Consider the following 20137-nt stretch of genomic DNA (forward strand, 5'->3'; position numbering starts at 1 on the left):
CATAAGCAAATGAATCAAAAAACAGAATGTTAAGAAAACCTGGGGATATGGTTGGGTTTTAATTTCAGTATGTTATAAATGCTAGAATATTCCACAGGGTGTGGCGAACTTTGAGAAAAAACATAGTTCGATTGGTACACCCGGTATACAATGACAATTTACCTATCTAGCAACAATATCATTACAGCGATATTGTGAAAGGATAAGGCTATAATATATTAAAAAATCACTTAAATCGGACAACAGGTTTAGGGAATTCGAGACATCAAAAATGACCCATTTTTAAGGTGTCCGAATTTTTTTGAATTTTTTAAGGAGTGGATATCTTCTTTTTTGGTTGATCATATCGGCCTTTGATGGTAATCCATAAATATTATATTATAGGTATTAATACTTCGCGAAAGATTTCTAAAAACAACTGTTTTTTGTATAAAAACAGACTAAAAATCTAAAAATTAAAGGAATAACGCAGAAAATACAAAAATATCGCCGATATAACTTAACCTATGAAATATCAATAGTGTCAAAATTTTATAAATGTCGTTAGTGTCAAAATTTGATAACACTGAGATTGGACCAATTACAAACAAGCTTTATGGCGCGGGAAATTTGAATTACTCCTCTTGGTTTAAAAATAGACTACACACATTTCGGGATTCTTCGATGACATTTCGAGATTCTTCGATGACATTTACTTCTTTTTTTTCTTCAAGGAACTTTTTCTCTATGGAATACATCTTACGGAATTGTCGTAACAATATCAATATGTCTAGTTCGTTCCTTTTTGTCTACACTTCGTACACAATATACCTATATAAAAATAAGCGTAAAACAGTTTATTTTATATTTTTTATGTTGTCAAAGATAATGTTAATAATGTCTTTTTTCTAGGAAGATCGGAGGCTTTGGCCTCCCATTCTATGTAGTAGGAATAATTTTGGTGATACTTGCACCCTTAAATCTTTTCATTTTGGAAAAGCCTCAAAGTAAGTATTTCCTTTTTTATAATCTTACGCCATGAAGGCGTACATATACATAACCAAACTTACATGAAATCATCTGATATTTAATATTATTTCAAGCGGATTTCAAAAAACCAACATACGAACTCAAACCATATTTATTTCAAAGCAGTTTAATTAGTCCTGTCGCCAGGGGGTACAACGGCCTCCTTTATTCAGATGGACTTACCCAAGTTTTTTATGTATTTTGACCCGTAGAACACGAGTTTTTTGGGTAACAGTTGATCCAGATGTCAATAAGATTGTTATAAACAAAGAACTTGAGGAATTACATAACAGCGATTTTTCGCATAACAAAACATTTTTTTGTATATTTTGGGTCATTCTAAAATATGTTCTTACAAGTTTTTTCGTAGGATGCATTGTTTTCGAGATAAATGAGGTTGAACTTTTAAAAAATTGCAAGTTTTGAACCCGAATAACTTTTGAATAAAAAATAAAATAGCAATTCTGATTACCGCATTTGAAAGTTCAAGTCAAATTATACCGGTTTTGATTATAAGCATTGCTAAAATAGTTATTTATGAAACAGTTCGTGAAGTATACTTTTTGCGAACGCACGCGATTTTTAGAGCACGAGCGACAATGGAGCGAGTGCTATACATCGCGTAAGTTCGCAAAAAGTACTTCACGCACAGTTTCATACAATATTTTATCTACGATAAACAAATAAAAAACTGTCACTCTTCGTCACTGAAATTCATTTCTATTCTACAATTTTTAGAACTTTGACATTTAAAAATCCTAACTACTTTCAAACCACAAAACTGTCAAAAATTTTGTTGTAAGTTATTGCTCATATTGTCATCACCATGACAACGCGAAATTTAAGGATATTTGATTATATGAAAGTGTGCCAAAAAACCGATTGAAAGTCTGCGAAAAAGTAAATCCCATTTAAAATACATTGTTACATTGTTAACAATGTATTTTAAATGGGACTTACTTTTTCGCACTGTTTGTGACATACTTTCATATAATCAAATATCCTAACTTTCGCGTTGTCATGGTGATGACATAATGAGCAATAAATTACGACAAAAGTTTTGACAGTTTTGTGGTTTGAAAGAAGTTAGAATTTTTAAATATAAAAGTTCTAATAATTGTAGAATAAAAATAAATTCCAGTGACGAAGAGTTACAGTTTTTTATTTGTTCATCATAGATAAAATATTGTATGAAACTGTGCGTGAAGTACTTTTTGCGAACTTACGCGATGTATAGCACTCGCTCCGTTGTCGCTCGTGCTCTAAACATCGCGTGCGTTCGTAAAAAGCATACTTCACGAACTGTTTCATAAATAACTATTTTTTATTGTCAAACAAAGCTATAAACAAATAGTGTTTACCGTGCCCAATTCATGCATTTTAATGCATGCTACGTAGAAATGGCTGTTTGTAGGTGCGCCTACTCGTTCGATTTTAAATGAGAAATGCATTGAAAACATCACTCAAGCAGTATGTGTTTATAGATTTGTTTAACAACAAAATAAAACTAATTTTTAGCAATACAAATAATCAAAACCGATAGAATTTGACTTGAACTTTCAAATGCGGTGACCAGAATTGGTATTTTATTTTTTAGTCACAAGTTATTCGGGTTCAAAAATTGCAATTTTTCGATTTTTTTTAAGTTTAACCGCGTTTATCTCGAAAACTATGCATCCTAGGAAAAAACTTGTAAGAACATTTTTTGCCTAGAATGGCCCACAAAATACAAAAAAATATTTTGTTTTGCAAAAAATCGCTGTTATGTAATTCCTCAAGTTCTTTGTTTATAACAATCTTATCGATATTCGGATCAACTATTACCCAAAAATTCGTATGGTGTGGGTCAAAATATATGAAAAAAAACTTGGGTAAGTCCATCTGAATAAAGGAGGCCGTTGTACCCCCCTGGCGACAGGACTAAATCACCAATACGTAAAAATTAAAGCAAAGGATAAAGTCTTGAAGTAACAAATTAAAACTGTTTGTTTTAAAGTCAATAGCATAAAATATTTCAATGTAAAACAAAAACATAATGTTTAAATTGTTTTTATTTATTTGCGTATTTAGTAGCTAGTTTTGCCATCCCTAGCCCTTATGCAAGCTTCAATTTGCCGTTGCCAAGCAACCGTGCGGTGTTTTGTGGATAATCCCGGCGAGTTCTCAGCCACTCCAGCACAGTGATATCTTCTGCTTCAAGGAAGTCTGTAGTTACTCTGCTGGTATGGGGAGGTGCATTATCATGCACGACAATTTAATTTTCTCCTACTGCACCTCTCTAGTAGTTCAGAAACCGAGGCTTTTCACCTCGCAATTTTTACAGAATGGATCGATTTGCTTGAAAATTTGAGAATAAATAGTGGATAGTCCAAGGATCAAAATCTATATGATGCCGAAAGGCGTTTTTACCATGGGGGTGGTTGCCACCCCATCTCGGGGGTGGAAATTTTTTATTATATTTTGACCGCAAAAGTTGATAAAAACATTCATTCTAAGCCAAAAATGTTCTATGCATTTTTTGATAAAATTAATAGTTTTCGATTTGTTCGCTATGGAAAGTGTTAGTTTTATATCGAAAAATTCAATGTTTTTGGATTATTTACTCATTTACGATTCACTCAATTTTTTACCGTAGAAAAAATTTTTCAAACTAAGTTCTTGGGAATTAAATAACCTACAATTTAATATTTAAACATTTTTTTGTATCTCTGATGCTAATCTCTCTATTCTGAAGAAAATGGCATTTTTTACCACACTACAATAATTCGTTATTCGTTTTAAGTCCAGTTTTTTAAAGACTAATCATTCTAAGCCAGTCAAACTTCTAGAATCTATTAATAATATATAAATAAAGAAGAATGAATAAGGCGAATGACTAAAAACACCTCTAACGTACATTATTATGCTTCCAATTGGATTTCTCCTTTTTTTGTTCAAAAAATATATTGATTTTTTAACCGTAACTTTTTTATTTTCTATCTTAGAAAGTTTGATTAGCTATTGATATTATGATTGATATGATTAGTTTGAAAGCTATTGATATTAAATCCATTTAATATCCTCAGTCGCAAAAAGAGGTGACTTTGAAAGGGTTGGTAAAGGTGGTTTTTGCATGTTATTACAAGTTAAAATTATCAATAGCTCACTCAATTTTTGCCGTAGTAAAAATTTTTGCAAACCATGTTCTTGGTAATAAAATAAGCTACAATTTAATGTTGAAACATTTTTTCGTGTCTGTGATGCTAATCTTTCTATTCGGAAGAAAAGGGAATTTTTTACCAAACTACAAAAATTCGTTATTCGATTTTAACTCCATTCTTTTTAAAACTAGTCATTCTAAGCCGGTCATACTTCTAGAATCTATTAATAATACATAAATAAAGAAGACAAAATAAGGTAAATGACTAATTTTAATTATAGTGGTGATTATGGGGTTGATTCCGATCACTTTTTCGTTGAAAAAAATAGGAACTGACATTCTTTTTATTATAAGTCACTTAATTTTTGAGCTAGAGACTTTTTTTGATTTCTGTGGATATATATGTTTAAATACTTTAAATTAGTTTCAACAAATTATCCTCGAAAAATGCATAGTTTTCCCGTCTTTTGACTTTGTAACTACAATATTTAGCATTTGACGAAGAAGAGCTAACATATAATAAAGTAAGCTCCATTACTATTGGTCTTAAAGAAAATAAAAAAAAGGTTTTGTTTATTTTTTTAAAAGGTACATTTTTGATAAGTAAAGTTGTTTTGATAAAACGAAAACTTTTTGAGTTATTAGCAGAAAACTGATTAAAAACATTAATTTTTTGGATATAAAATTCACACATTCAATAGCGAATAAATCGAAAACTATTAGTTTTATAAAAAAAATCTATAGAACGTTTTTTTGCTTAGAATGAATGTTTTTACCAACTTTTGCGGTCAAACTATAATAAAAAATTTCCACCCCCGTGATGGGGTGGCAACCACCCCCGTGATGGGGTGGCAACCACCCCTATAGTCAAAGCGCCTTTGCGCATCATATAGATTTTGATCCTTGGGCTATCCACTACTTATTCTCAAATTTTCAAGCAAATCGATCCATTCTGTAAAAATTGCGAAGTTTTGTCCTATTTTAAGCTTCATTACTTGGACTTAGTGCCTAACTACAAGTTTAAAAACCTAATCAACATCCACAGAGAACGGCAGTTCTCACCAGTGGCGCACAACACCCCTACATGCGACACTATATATACACGAAATTTTCACACTATATATACACTAAAATAAATTTTATTTTATCTAGGTTCAAAAATATATAACTACTAACCGATTTATTTAGCAATTGTTACAAATATTTGACATTAGGAGATTGACCGCAATAATAAATCTTGTTTACAATGCTATTGTCCTATTGTCCTATTTATATACTTTATCTATTAACGTTTAATAAATATAGTTAGTAGATACAACAAAGTACATAGGGTAAAGTGACCAAATAAAAAACACACGGAGCACTGATTAGGAACCTAGATTTTTAATAAATTAAGCACACCATTGGCTAATATTCATAACACGATATTTTTGACATGGTAACATAAGTAAAAATCCATAATACGATGTACAGGCTAAAAGGGAATATAAAAAAATTAACGTAAAAATGGATTAGGCAGGGGGATTCATTACCAATAATAGACAAAAGAGATTAATCATGCAGGGTAAAATAGAGGGAAAGACATCGAGAGGAAGATGAAAAATTATATAATTAAAAAATCTCCGTGAATGGTTTGTCTCCACTTCCATTGAGTTGTTCAGAGCGGTGGCATCAACTATACGAAAGAATATATATGATGTAATGTCTGTTAATTTCCACCTAGAGATGGCATCATAAAAAGAATAAGAAGTCTAAAGCTGACAATAGCTGACTTTTGACGAAACATTCTCGAACAAATTGAGGGCAGCACATGGAAAAATGGAACTATATTTGTTTGGGATCACTATTAAGATTAGTATTCAAATTAAGAAAATTCGCTGAAGAATCCAAGTATGGCAAAACATCAAACCAAATTCCAAACTAAAGTGGAACTGGACTCATCATGTTGCAAGGATGAATGATGGTCCGTGAACCAGAAAGATAGTGTGACAAAAGGATAGATATAGACCACATATATGATCCGAAAAGTTCTTCTTCTTCTTCTTCTTCTTCTTCTGATGCATATGCTCAGTGTTAATATGTCGGTTTCGACATATAGTGTTATTAAGGCATTCTGTCAGTCTATTTGCTTTTTTTACTTGATTTTTCACCTCTTTGTTCAGGTTTCCGTAGCTGGACAGTGTAATGACAAGGTTCTAATGTAATGCCAATTTCCATTTTACATCTGATTAGTTCTTTATGCCACTGCGCATCCGCTAGGAAAAATATTCTAATTCGGATTTTTTGCACAATCTTACTCAGAAAGGACTCCTTTTAAAAAATTTGCATGTTGCCAGGACCAAAAGGTGGTCAAACATTTTTTAAACGTTTTTTGTTTGTTTTTTTCCTAAAATTATTTTTCTTGCATGAAAAAAAGTTTTGTTAGGTTTTTTGAATCATTCCAAACAGAAAAGGTCTTTAGTGACTTTTCTCTAAAAATGATAGTTTTAAGCGATTAAAGCGACATATAAGCGATTAAAAATTGAAAAATTGCGAAATCGGCCATTTTTAACCCTAAAAAATAACTATGTGAAAAACTGAAAATTTGAATGTTGCCAAGGTAGGTAGATATTATTTAAACATCGATTGATGAAATCCCGAAGAGTTTTTTGCAATACAATATTCAAAACTCCTTTGTTTTTTAATTGCTAATCAAGCGTGCGCGACACTATTTTCCACCGACAGTATGGTGCAAATGAAAGGAATAAATTCGTTATTTCGTAAACCGGAGGCTTTAAGGAAAAAACCCAAAACAGGTCGATTTTTATTTTTAAGTTATGATATTGTGGCATATATGGTATATTAGTGACGTCATCCGTCTGGGCGTGATGACGTAATCGATTATTTTTTTAAATGAGAATAGGGGTCGTGTGGTAGCTCATTTGAAAGGTTCTTCAATTCTCTATTCAGTAATTTAAACATTTACAAAATTATTTATACAGGGTGTCCTTCTACTTCTTTTTTGTCAAATAATTTAATTTAATAAAAAATTTTTGGACACCCTGTGTAAATAATTATGTAAATGTTTATATTACTGAATAGAGAATTGAAGAACCTTTCAAATGAGCTAGCACACGACCCCTATTCTCATTTAAAAAAATCATCGATTACGTCATCACGTCCAGATGGATAACGTCACTAGTATACCATATATGCCACAATATCATAATTTAAAAATAAAAATCGACATATTTCAGGATTTTTCCTTAAAGTCGCCGGTTTACGAAATAACGAATTTATTCCTTTCATTTGCACCATACTGTCGGTGGAAAATAGTGTCGCGCACGCTTGATTAGCAATTAAAAAACAAAGGAGTTTTGAATATTGTATTGCAAAAAACTCTTCGGGATTTCATCAATCGATGTTTAAAGAATATCTACCTATCTTGGCAACATTCAAATTTTCAGTTTTTCACATAGTTTTTGAGGGTTAAAAATGGCCGATTCCACAATTTTTCAATTTTTAATCGCTTATATGTCAAAAACTGTCATTTTTAGAGAAAAATTACTAAAGACCTTTTCTGCTTGGAATGATCCAAAAAATCTAAAAAAACTTTTTTCCATGTATTAAAAATAATTTTAGGATAAAAACAAAAAAAAACGTTTAAAAAATTTTTGACCACCTTTTGGTCCTGGCAACATGCAAATTTGTTAAAAGGAGTCCTTTTTGAGTAAGATTGTGCAAAAAATCCGAATCAGAATATTTTTCCTAGCGGATGCGCAGTGGCTTTCTGGACTAGATTACTGTTGTTTTAGTTTTCTGAGATGAAATTTTCATACTGAATCCTTTTGCTATTATGTTAAATGTTTGCAGACTATCTTCATCTTCTTCTTTGTGTGTTGTGCTTGTTTTCAAGCGTTAGCTATCCTCGTATTAACAAGCTGATGAAATGTTTCTCGGTCGGCAGCTATATGAAACAATTCTTCTACCGTTCGACTCGAATCTTAATCTTGGGCTATGAGTATTGCGAAGTCTTTTTACTTCTTTATTTCCCATTCTGTATCACCTTCCTTTGTTGATGCTTTTGATGATTTCATCTGTAACTAAATTGAAGAGCATAGAGCTCAATGAGCTGTCTTATTCCGCTATCTATGTCTATAGGTTTCTAATGCCTGGTTGCACCAACACATCTTAAGTTTGAGACGTGCTTTAAGCTCAGCTTACGAAATATACGCGTGGCACCATTGAGTCTTAGATCAATTTTCAGCTTGGCACAATGGACTGCCACGTGCATTGCATCTTAAACTTCATCTCAGTTAAGACGTGCTCAGATAAAAATCGAAAATTATGGATCTATAAGCTGAGCTGGGCTAAACTGGAGCTTAAGATTTGTTGGTGCAACCAAGCATAAGTTACCCATCTATTATGACTTCCATTTTGTTGTTTTGGTAGATTTTTCAATTGTTTTTATGATATCTAAAGTAACTTCTCTATTATGCAAAAGATGGATTACATATTTGAGTCTTACTCTCTCAAATGCTTTCTTCAAGTCCATCAAACATAGAAATGCTGTTCTATTATACTCGTGTAATTTCGCAGTAATTTTTTTATATTGCATACAAATATTGCATCTGTACATGATCTTCCAGTACGAATACCCTGTTACGCCAGGGAAATAAGGCAAAAATATACCATGTTCGGGACACTTGAGCAGCCAGGTTGCAAATGGGTTGATTGGGTACTATATACCTATTACCTAATATATTATAAACACAAAAATGCCCGTTACAGTTTGGATGAGAAATTTAGTTAATAACAAATAAATTAGTTAATAACAAAAGTGGGAGTTTTTTCGTTTAAATCGCTACAGGTAAAAATGGGGTAATTAAATAACTTACCTACTTATAATATTTTTCTTTTAGTAGATGAGCCAAGTTTTAAAAAAGCGCTTTTTGTATTTTGGTCCGATCATTTGTTGCTTCGGATATTGCAAAATAAAACTAAAATTTCGAAAATAAAAAATTTGCTATAACTTTTGCAAAAATGAATTTAAGACTTTTATATTGCAAGAAAAGTTGAGTTAAACAGTCCACAAAATGCACAAAAAATTTTAAGACGATTCGTCGATTAGTTTAAATTTTATTTAATTTGTTTATCCCAAAGAGCTTTTTTCGCAATGTTATTGTTCAGAAAATAATAATGATATAGCTATTCTGTGGAAAAAACATGAGAGAAGAATAGTCATATTTTCAATGCATTTAAAAAAATCATTAAAAAGTCATTTTTATCACTCCGAAAACATTTTACTAAAATAGAGTCATTTTTGGCTTACAAACAATTTGAATAACTTTGTTAATATTGACTGTAGGCTAAAACTACATACATACAATGGAATTTGAAAAACTGGTATTTTTACACGAATTTTAAAAAAAAAACTTTTTGTCTAGGTTAATTACGGTCAAAGTTAGGCACTTTTTTTATTTAATTGACGGCTACTTTGTTTATAACAATTAAGCAACCTAACTAGAGCCATTTTGAAGTTTAAGGTATATAGTTTATGTGTAAAAGTTTGAGTAAACTTTGAACCTCAATATAGTGGATAATAAAGTTTTAAAAATGGCGTCCTAACGGAACGGATTCGTGGTCGATGGAGGAGAATTATTAAAATCTGTCCACTCAAAAACTGAAACTGATTCTTCAAACATATGCTACGATTAATATCGCCGTAGCTTGTTGATGGATTTGATCATATTTTTTTTAATTTGTATGTACTCATAGTCTTATAGAGTACGTTATGTACGCACATCCCCACCTAACATTACAAAATGTTAGGGGGAACTCCGCTTATCACTCAGGGATATGAAAAATAGATTACGACCGATTCTAAGACCTACCGAATATACATACATAATTTCATAAAAATCGGTCAAGCGGTCTCGGAGGAGTATGAAAACTAACACTGTGACAGAAGAATTTTATAGATGTAAATATATAGATGGCTATTATTAACAAATAGGGGTTGGTAATAGAAGAGTGAAAATTAAGGGTTGTATGTATTTTTTAATTCTACATCATATAAAATTAAGATATATAATTTTGTCCAAAAATAAAAAAAATGTCAGGGGGCAACCCCCTTATAACTTATGGGTATAAAAATAGATTAAAACCTATTCTCCGTCCTATAAAATATACGTTTAAAATTTCATAAAAATCGGCCAAGCCGTTTCGGAGTAGTATGGTAACTAACACTGTTACAGGAGAATTTGATGTATATAGAAGTAACTGTGAATTAAATAATAAAAGTGGCTAACTTTGACCCTAATTAACCTAGGCAAAAAGTTTTTTTTCCAAAGATTCCTGTAAAAATACCAGCTTTTAAAATCTTCAAGTAGATTTACTCTATAGTCAATATTAACAAAGCTATTCAAATTGTTTTTAAGCCAAAAATGACTCTATTTTACTAAAGTGTTTTCGGAGGGATAAAAACGACTATTTAATGATTTTTTCAATCATTTGAAAATATAACTATTTTTCTTGCACGTGATTTCCACAGAATTGCTATATCATTATTATTTTCTGAACAATAACATTGCGAAAAAAAAGCTCTTTGCGATAAACAAATTAAATAAAATTTAAACTAATTGACGAATCGTCTTAAAATTTTTTTTGCATTATAAGAAATATTTGACTCAACTTTACATTCAAAATGAAAATCTTAAGGTCATTTTCTCAAAAGTTATAGCACATTTTTTATTTTTGAAATTTTAGTCTTATTTTGCAATTTCCGAAGCAAAAAATGATCGGACCAAAATTTAAAAAGTGCCATTTTAAACCTTGGCTCATCTGCTAAAAGTAAAATATTATAAATAAGATATTTAATTACCCTATTTTTATCTGTAGCGATGTAAACGAAAAAACTGCCATATTTGACCCTTATTTGTTAATAACTAAGTTTCTCGTCCGAACTGTGACGGGCATTTTTGTATTTATAATGTATTAGGTATATAGTACCCAAAAAATCTATTTTGCAACCTTTCTGCTTAAGTGTCCCGACAAAAACCTTATTTCTCTGGACTATGTTGTTCATCTGCTAAACTTATTCTTTGATTCATTAGTTCTTGTAAAATTTTAGTTGTAAGTTTTAGGCTAGTATTTAACAAGTTGCTACCTCTGTAGTTTCTTGGCTGTTTTTATCTCCTTTTTTAGAATTAGTTCGCTCATTCTCCATTCTTCCGGTATTTTGTTGTGTTTTATGATTTTGTTAATTAATGTTGTTAATAATTCTGTCATTGCTGCTCCACACGATAGTACAGTAATTCGTTTGGTATTCTGTCTTTATCTGCAGCTTTTCTGTTGTTCAGCTTTTCAAGTGTTTTTCGAACTTCCTGTGTACCTACTACCTACTTATATGAACTTCTTCATTTGTGGTAATTTCTGGTTTTGGTTCTAGCGTCATTTGTTCTTCCTCTGCATAGACTTTTTTGGATCGTCAATACATGTATCCTTTTCTATTCTATATGCTTTGGTTCTATTAGTTCCTTTACCTCCGTTCTTTGACCTCTTATAAAGCGCCATATTTCCTTTTGCATGCCATACATTATATCATGTTCCATTCCTTTCGAAAAACGTTCCCAGTGTTTTTATTCTTTTTACGAGTGACTGTGTTTTGTTTCTTATTGTCTTATCTGAAAATTTATAACAGATACATCACAGCAGCTGATACCATAACTATAACAGAATGAGTACTTTTGCCGGCGGTCTATGTTGAACAGTTGACACATAAAATGTTATGCTGATAAGTACAGGACGTACCACAGGATACTAGGACAATCAGTACCATCGAAAGGGCAACCACAAAACCGAACAAAATAACGTAGAAAAATTTGAAAATTTCAAAGACTTTAAACTCGCTAGCGACTAAAATTATTATTAAAACATCATTAAAATCCAATAAAATTTTGGCAACTATTACCTTTGTTACATTTTTAGATGGTCATTTAACTCGTCTTTCAAGGTTTTCTTAATACGTTATGTAGAACATCATAAAAAGTAATTCTTATTAATTGTTATCTTTGAAATTGCCGAAGTAAATTGTTTATAAATGAAATGGGTACACAACTAAAGCGAAATTAAGGGGCATATTTTCCAATTATATAATTTGTACAAACCCACATATAAATGAAATTAACTTCTAAATTTTAAAGAGAGGAAGCTAGATTAAGACCGGACTTTGCCAATTATTAAACTTTGCAATACAAATCTAAACTGATCTTTTCTTACGAATACCCCTTATTAATAGAAAAAATCGATTAGAATATCAGTTGAGTAAATGTTTACGGTATTTGGTATTAAAAAGTGATTTAAATTTTTTTTGAATTTTTTGTTTTACGACCTACTACTTAATAATTAAAAAACAACGCCAAAATGTCTGCAGAAAACGTATAGATTTTCTATGTATTAACGTATGTATTATCTTACTGTAGGTATACAGGGTGAGGCAGATAAAAGTCCTATTAGAAATATCTCGAGAACTAAAGGTAACAGGATTATGAAAATCAGAATAAAGGGGTTTTGAAGTCTGATATATTCAATGAAAATATTTTATCTATTTGCTACTTCCGGTTATACCGGAAGTTGCTTATAACTTCGTTTGTTTAAATGGAACACAGTATATTATTACATTTTTGGATTGTCCTCGGTGTCTTCTTTCTTAAAATATTAGGTTTTTTAATATTATATAGGGTACTTTAAAAGATAATTGTGTTTTTTTCTTAATTTCGTAGCAACATTCACACCCTGTAGAATTGTATTAGTTTGACATCGAAAACTCTATTTTATATTCAAATTGTTTTTAATATAGTCTATTATTGTTATTAATTGTTAGTATAGATAATTTTTTTTAATTTTAGTATACAGGGTTGGTCGATACTCGGAATGAGTATTTTCTGAGTTTTCTTAAATGGAACACCTTGTATTTTATTATGGTTAGGGAATGATATTTTATGGTACTTTTTTATTTCTTAAGCATTCCCTATACCTAACTGTTTTAAATTGTGAGTTATGGGTGATTCAAGCCAAATATTAATTGTAACAAAAAATACGTGAAAGTTTATTAGGTTGGCCGTGAAAATATTCAATCACAAATTATTTTTCGGAAATGAATACATATTAATCTAGACTGATCCTTAAAATTAGCAATAATCGTTGAGCTATCAAAATAACTACGTAATTAAGATTGTTGGTTTAATTAACAATTAAGCACAAATAAAAGAAGTTAGGTATAGGGAATGCTTAGGAAATAAAAAAGTATAATAAAATATCATTTTATTACAATACTAAAATATAGGGTGTTTTTTATTTAAGAAAACTCAGAGAATACTCTTTCCGAGTTTCGACTAACCTTGTATACTAAAATTAAAAAATTGGCTATACTAACAATTCTTAACAATAGTAGACTATATTAAAAACCATTTAAACATAAACAGAGTTTTTGTTGTCAAACTGCTACAATTCTACAGGGTGTGAATGTTGCTACGAAATTTAGAAAAATACGTAATTATTTTTTTAACTTCCCTGTATAATATTACAAAACCTCATATTTTAAGAGAGAAGACATCGAGGAGAATCCAAAAATGTAAAAATATACAGGGTGTCCCATTTAAAAACACGAAGTTATAAGCAACTTCCGGTATAACCGGAAGTAGCAAATAGGTGAAAATATTTTCATTAAATAGATCACTCTTCAAAACCCCTTCACTCCAATTTTCATAATTCTGTTGCCTTTAGTTCTCGATATATTTCTAATAGGCCAGTTATCTGCTTCACCCTATATACACATAGTTTCAAAAGTTATGCATCACTTAAAATTATGCTCATTTTCATAGTTTATTTTTTCGTGAACAGATTAAAGAATTCAGCTAATTTTTTTTATTATTTTAGATTTTTCTTTGGTATTTATACAGTTTGGCAAAGGTTTACTCAAACTTATTTTTTGAACTTATACCGGGTGGAAGAAAATATATGTTTTTCTTGTGTTAAGTTTGAGACACCCTGTAGGGAGGACAAGGCATAAGTGCGGGTATACATTGAGATTGTATTGTAGTTTTATGTTTTGTGAACATTTTGTTTTTTGAATGTCCCTGATATCTTTTATTATTTTTTCTTTATGTTTTATTCTTTAACATTACGTGTTTTAACTGAAACAAAACTAAATTAAAAATAAAAAATAACAGTTAACACACCTTTAAAAAGAGAAAGGCACATAACGTTAACAATTTTGGTCGACACCTTAAGAGTTATTTGTCAACCAAGTGAGCGGTATGCACAGCGCAATATAAGAGAGACGAGATTGAGGAGCCTAAACAAAATGGAGTTAAGTGCAAGTAGTTGCTATGGAGTCAAATTTTGTTGTGGCAAAGGGATAGAAGCGCATCAATGTACAGTGCTGCAATCTAGCGGATGGTATAAGTACTACCTCAAATAACAGCTGTTTTCCTGAGAAGCCAGAGGTACAAGCGCCACTTGCATTCCTTGGCCTGCAAAAAAGCATACTATAGCCGTCAACTTTGGACTTATAATTTTTGTGTGCACAATGTTTGCACTGGACAGGCACAGATGTTTATGTGGAATGAAGGCCAAGGTAATCGTGGTTGCAACGAAATTGCGTCCTGCCTTTGGAAATACATCCAGTCGCTGCCACCAACCGTTAAGCGCATAATTCTGTACAGTGAGAACTCTGGTGGCCAAAACAAAAGTCATTATATTGCAAAGTTCTGGCATTATGTCGTCCAAAAGACACAAATTGATACTGTTGACCACAGGTTTCTGGTAGTGGGACATTCATTCATGGAATGTGACCAAGATTTCGGGATTATCGAAAAAGCGAAAAACAGAAACCATCAGCAGGTTTATGTACCAAGTATGTGGGCCGACGTCATGGTGAAATCTAGTAGGAAGTTCATGGTGACGCAAATGGAGGATGATGACTTTGTGTCTTTAGATTCACTAGAACCTTACTTTAGGAAAAATGTACCAGGTATCAGTAAAATGCAGCGTATGCATTTTGAGAAAGCATAGGTATCCATACTGTTGGATATTGTAAAGATAGTTTTAGTAGACCACTCTGTAAAACCTAACAACTCTTATCAGAGTAACACATTTCTTATTATTGTAAAAAGTACATTCGCCAAATGAGTATTAAATGAGCCTTCTTTATAGAAAGATGTGTTTTATTTTAGTTATTTATAGTTTGTAATATTCACCCTCAAATTAGGGCTAAAATATATTACAAAGTGGCGACGAGTTTTATGAAAAATGCCGGACGTGCCAAAAACGCCATCGTATGTTCCGTTTACCAGTACCATTCAAGAGTTCGTGCCCGGTAACTCAGATTGGACAGTGTATAAGAAACGATTAAGTAATTACCTTGCTGCAAATAATATTAGTGACGAAAATCGGAAACGCGCTATTGTCTTAAGTTTATTAAATGAAGAAGCGTATAAATTGTTGTTCAATATGTGTATTCCAGACGAGCCAGAGATAAAAACGTTCAAAGAGTTGGTTGATTTGATGGATGAACATTTTAAACCGATTAAATCAGTGTTTAGTAACAGGAAAAATTTTTTTATAGCACGGAAAATGGCCAACGAAACTGCCAAAGAATGGGCAGCACGTCTACGTAGTTTGGTAGTGTCGTGTGAGTTTGGTGGCGCCCGTGAAATCGAACAGGCGTTAGTGAATCAATTTATCATAGGCTATGATAGTGGCACAGTAAAAGATCGTCTCTACGAGGAGAAATCCACGGTAAAGTTTTCCGAGGTGGTGCAAATAGCTTCAGCAAAATCTGTAAGTTTTTCAAATTTACAAGTTGTAAAAAAGGAACCAGAAATCCATTTCGCCGGCGGAAGCTCTTCCAAATTTAAACAGTCAGCGCATGTTCGCGCATCTACATCTCAGGAAAGCAACTTCGACGCAGGAGGGAGGAGCCAATCTTCAACAGCTGGAACTTCCACCAAAACTAAATGTTTGGTATGCGGACGTAAAAACCACAATTCAGATAAGTGTACCTATCGAGAATGTTTTTGTCACATTTGCAATATAAAAGGGCATCTAGCACCAATGTGTTCAAATAAAAATAATAAATCTAATAAAACAGGTAATAAAAACAATTTTCTAGATTCTGAAGAATATTGTTTATATAGTTTACAATATAATACGAATCCTGTGTTAATAGATTTATTAATTGATAATGAGTTGTTTAAATTTACGTTGGATACTGGCGCTAGTTATAGTGTTATTTCAGAAAGCTTTTACAATTTAAATTTTAGCAATAAAATTTTGCAGGCAACCTCCAAAATTTTTAATCTTTATAATGGGGACAAATTAAAACCTTTAGGTTTCGATAATTGTGAGGTTAAATATAAAGAGAAAAATGCTATGTTAAATTTGTATGTTATTAGTAAAGGAGGACCTCCATTGCTAGGTAGAGATTTCTATAATTTGTTCGATCTTACCATTTTTAACGTAAACGATTTAGCATTTCCGTCAGATTTGAATGATATATTAAATAAATTTCAAAATTTATTTTCGCCTGGTTTGGGTAAATTTACCAAAGGTGTAATTTCAATAAAATTAAAATCTGATTCTGTAAGTCCTAAATTTTTTAGAGCTCGTCCTTTACTATTCGTGACGAGGGAAAAGGTAGAAAATGAGCTAAACAGGTTACTACAACTAGGTGTAATTGAAGCTGTAGATTTTTCAAATTGGGGTACGCCTATTGTTCCTGTATTAAAAAAATGGGTCTGTTCGAATTTGTGGTGATTTTAAAGTCACCGTAAATCCTTTAATAGAAATTGATTCATATCCTTTACCTAAAATTGAAGACTTGTTTACAAAATTAAACGGGGGCTTACATTTTACAAAATTGGATTTATCTAATGCTTACCAGCAGATATGTTTAGATGAAAAATCGAAAGAGCTTCTAACGATTTCTACACATAAAGGTTTATTTCGTTATACTAGAGCACCATTCGGGATTGCAAGTTTACCTTCTAAATTTCAAAAAATTTTAGAATCACTTTTACAGGGTCTTGATGATGTGGTATGTTTTCTAGACGATATTCTCGTCACTGGTAAAAATAGGGAAGAGCATTTATCAAGGCTGGAGAAAGTTCTTTTTAGGTTAGAAAATGCAGGTTTAAAATTATCTGTAGATAAGTGCGAATTCTTTAAAGAAAAAATTACATATTTAGGCTACGATATTGACAAAGATGGTTTACATAACTCTGAATCTAAAATCGAGGCAATTGTCAAGGCGCTGACGCCTACTAATGTGAACAGTTTACAGTCATTTTTAGGGTTAATAAATTATTACGGCAAATTTGTTAAAAACCTATCTACCGTGCTAAATCCTCTTTATAATTTATTAAAACAAAAGGTATCATGGAATTGGTCAGTTGACTGCCAAAATGCATTTCTAAAAGTTAAATAAATTTTAGTGTCAGCACCGGTTTTAGTACATTATAATCCCGAACTACCCCTAAAATTAATAACTGATGCTAGTGAGAAGGGGGTTGGAGCGTTAATCTCTCATGTAATGCAGGATGGTACGGAAAAAGTAATTGCATACGCCTCACGTACACTATTAGACAGGGAGAAAAAATTTTGTACATTAGAAAAAGAAGCATTAGCGGTTGTATTTGGGTTATGTAAATTTCATAACTATTTATATGGAAGAAAATTCACGTTAGTCACGGATAATAAACCATTATCATATATTTTTCATCCAAATAAAAAAATAGCGGAATATTCAGCTAATAGATTGCGAAGGTGGGCCATAATTCTATCTAGTTATCAATATGATGTACAAGTAGTAAAAAGTGAAAATAATCCAGCGGATATGTTGTCACGTTTTCTGCAATGTATTGAAAATAATTCAGTTGAAAATGTTGAATTTAATTATGTTGAGTATTTTTCAGAAAATTGTAATTTTTCTATTAAATTGGAAGAAGTTAGGGAGGCAACCAAAAATGATAAGGTTTTATCTGCGGTTCGCAAATTTGTTGATGTGGGTTGGTCTATAAACAAAAAATTTGCAAAAGATATTAAATTTAAGTCATTTTATAAAATTAGGAATGAATTATCTATCGAGTCAGATTGTTTAATTTGGAATAATCGAATTATAGGCTATTGATTATATTCAAAATAAGATAGCTAAAAGGAACTACAACGTTAACGGGGTTTTATTATTTGATATGGTCAATGGATATCTATATATGAAAAAACCGCGGAGTGCTACCATTTAAAGGGGTGCGTTTTTGAGAAATGGGTGAATTAGTCCCTGGGCACAGGTTACATTAGGGTGAGTTCTATGCACTTTTGATACAAATACGTCTACATAAAAATTGTTCCTGGCTAAATTTCCTATCTAAATATAACTTTTTAATGTCAAAGATACTTTTTTTTTACAAAAATATATTCAAAAGAAAAAGCACAAAGAAACCCAAAAGAAAGAAATTTTGTTTTTTGTCCCATAACTTTTGTCCACGGGGATATAGGTATAGACATTGCTTCACAGAAAAAAACTTACATATTTTCTCTCTAAAATGGTGTTTAGTGGAGATCATTAGGATTTACAGTTTTCGAAATATGATTTTTCAAAGTTCGCCACTCACAGCAATTTTGGGCAATTTTCCTTGTTATTTCGCAAATATTGTTCTGTAACTTTTTTCTACGTAACTTTAGGTATATGCAATGGTACACGTAATAGGAATAGAAATCAATTACCTTTAAAATGGTCTACTGTATAACGTTGTACGACTTTTTTTTAAAGAGATTGTGGTTTTTCAAGGTTTTATACTTTTAACGATTTTTTTATAATATAATATAAAAATAAAACAAAATTATTATATAATATATTATATAGTACCTAATATAAAAAAAATATTATTTTTTACATTTTTTACGATTATCTTTGAAATTTCTCATTATAACTTTTTTTCTTGTACATGAATATACTATCTATATATTGCGCAACAAAGAGGGCTTACTTTCTGTTCTTTAAAATGGTGTATCATTTATATTTAAATACATAATGGAAACCGAGATATTCTTTGATATTTTTTTACCTGTATTATTTAGAATATTCCTTTTACAAAAATTACAAAAACATTAGTCTTAAAAAACATCACTTTAGTTAAAATTATTTAAACGTTGACATTTAAAAAAATTTCAAAATCAAAGTCCATCTCTTCGTTAGCATTAGCTTCAATATCTTCCTCTGACACCTCAGTTATCTTAGAGTTCCCACAATTAGTACCCATGCACATGCACCCTTTGCAGAATATTGAACAACTAATTCCTATCTTCCTACAACCGCAGTTTTTTGTACATCCTTTGGTACATTTACATGCTATTTTTTCAAGCAAAACTTGTGGTGCAGGAGCTTTGACAGTAAATATTGGAATTAATCCATATTTTCAAGTTTGTCCGGCCGAGTCAAGTGGATCAAACGTATTACCTATAAAAAATAAGATTCAATCATAACACACAATCACATAAAAAAGTTATAATGGGGAATTTAAAAAATAATCCTAAAATTAAAAATCGTTGCAAGTACTTATTACAATTTGAAAAAGCATATCTTATTCAAAAATAACCCTAGAATTTTTTATAATACACCATTTTAAAGTAAACAGAATAAGCTTTCTTTTTTATTATATAATATGTACCAGATAGAAAAAAAAGTAATAATGGAAAATTTAAAAATTATCGTAAAAATATAAAAACTCGTTAAAAGTCTTGAAAAAGATAACCTCTTTAAAAGAAGTCGTACAACATTATACAGTAGACCATTTTAAAGGTAATTGATTTCTATTCCTCTTACATGTACCATTGCATATACCTAAAGTTACGTAGAAAAAAGTTACAGAACAATATTTGCGAAATAACAAGGAAAATTGCCCAAAATTGCTGTGAGTGGCGAACTTTGAAAAATCATATTTCGAAAACTGT

The 20137-nt window shown here is 31.1% G+C and overlaps 1 protein-coding gene across 2 annotated transcripts in view; it reads left to right on the top strand.

Annotated features, from left to right (window-relative positions):
* LOC114327095 (MFS-type transporter SLC18B1) overlaps positions 1-20137 on the top strand; it is a 258980-nt gene that overhangs the window by 208490 nt on the left and 30353 nt on the right. For both annotated transcript variants that reach the window (XM_050648179.1, XM_028275599.2), the window contains exon 6: positions 896-986. In XM_050648179.1, the coding sequence (XP_050504136.1) occupies positions 896-986 (91 nt within the window). The remainder of the gene's footprint in view (positions 1-895; positions 987-20137) is intronic.

Source organism: Diabrotica virgifera, chromosome 4, assembly GCF_917563875.1.
Source record: "Diabrotica virgifera virgifera chromosome 4, PGI_DIABVI_V3a".
Lineage (NCBI taxonomy): Eukaryota > Metazoa > Arthropoda > Insecta > Coleoptera > Chrysomelidae > Diabrotica > Diabrotica virgifera.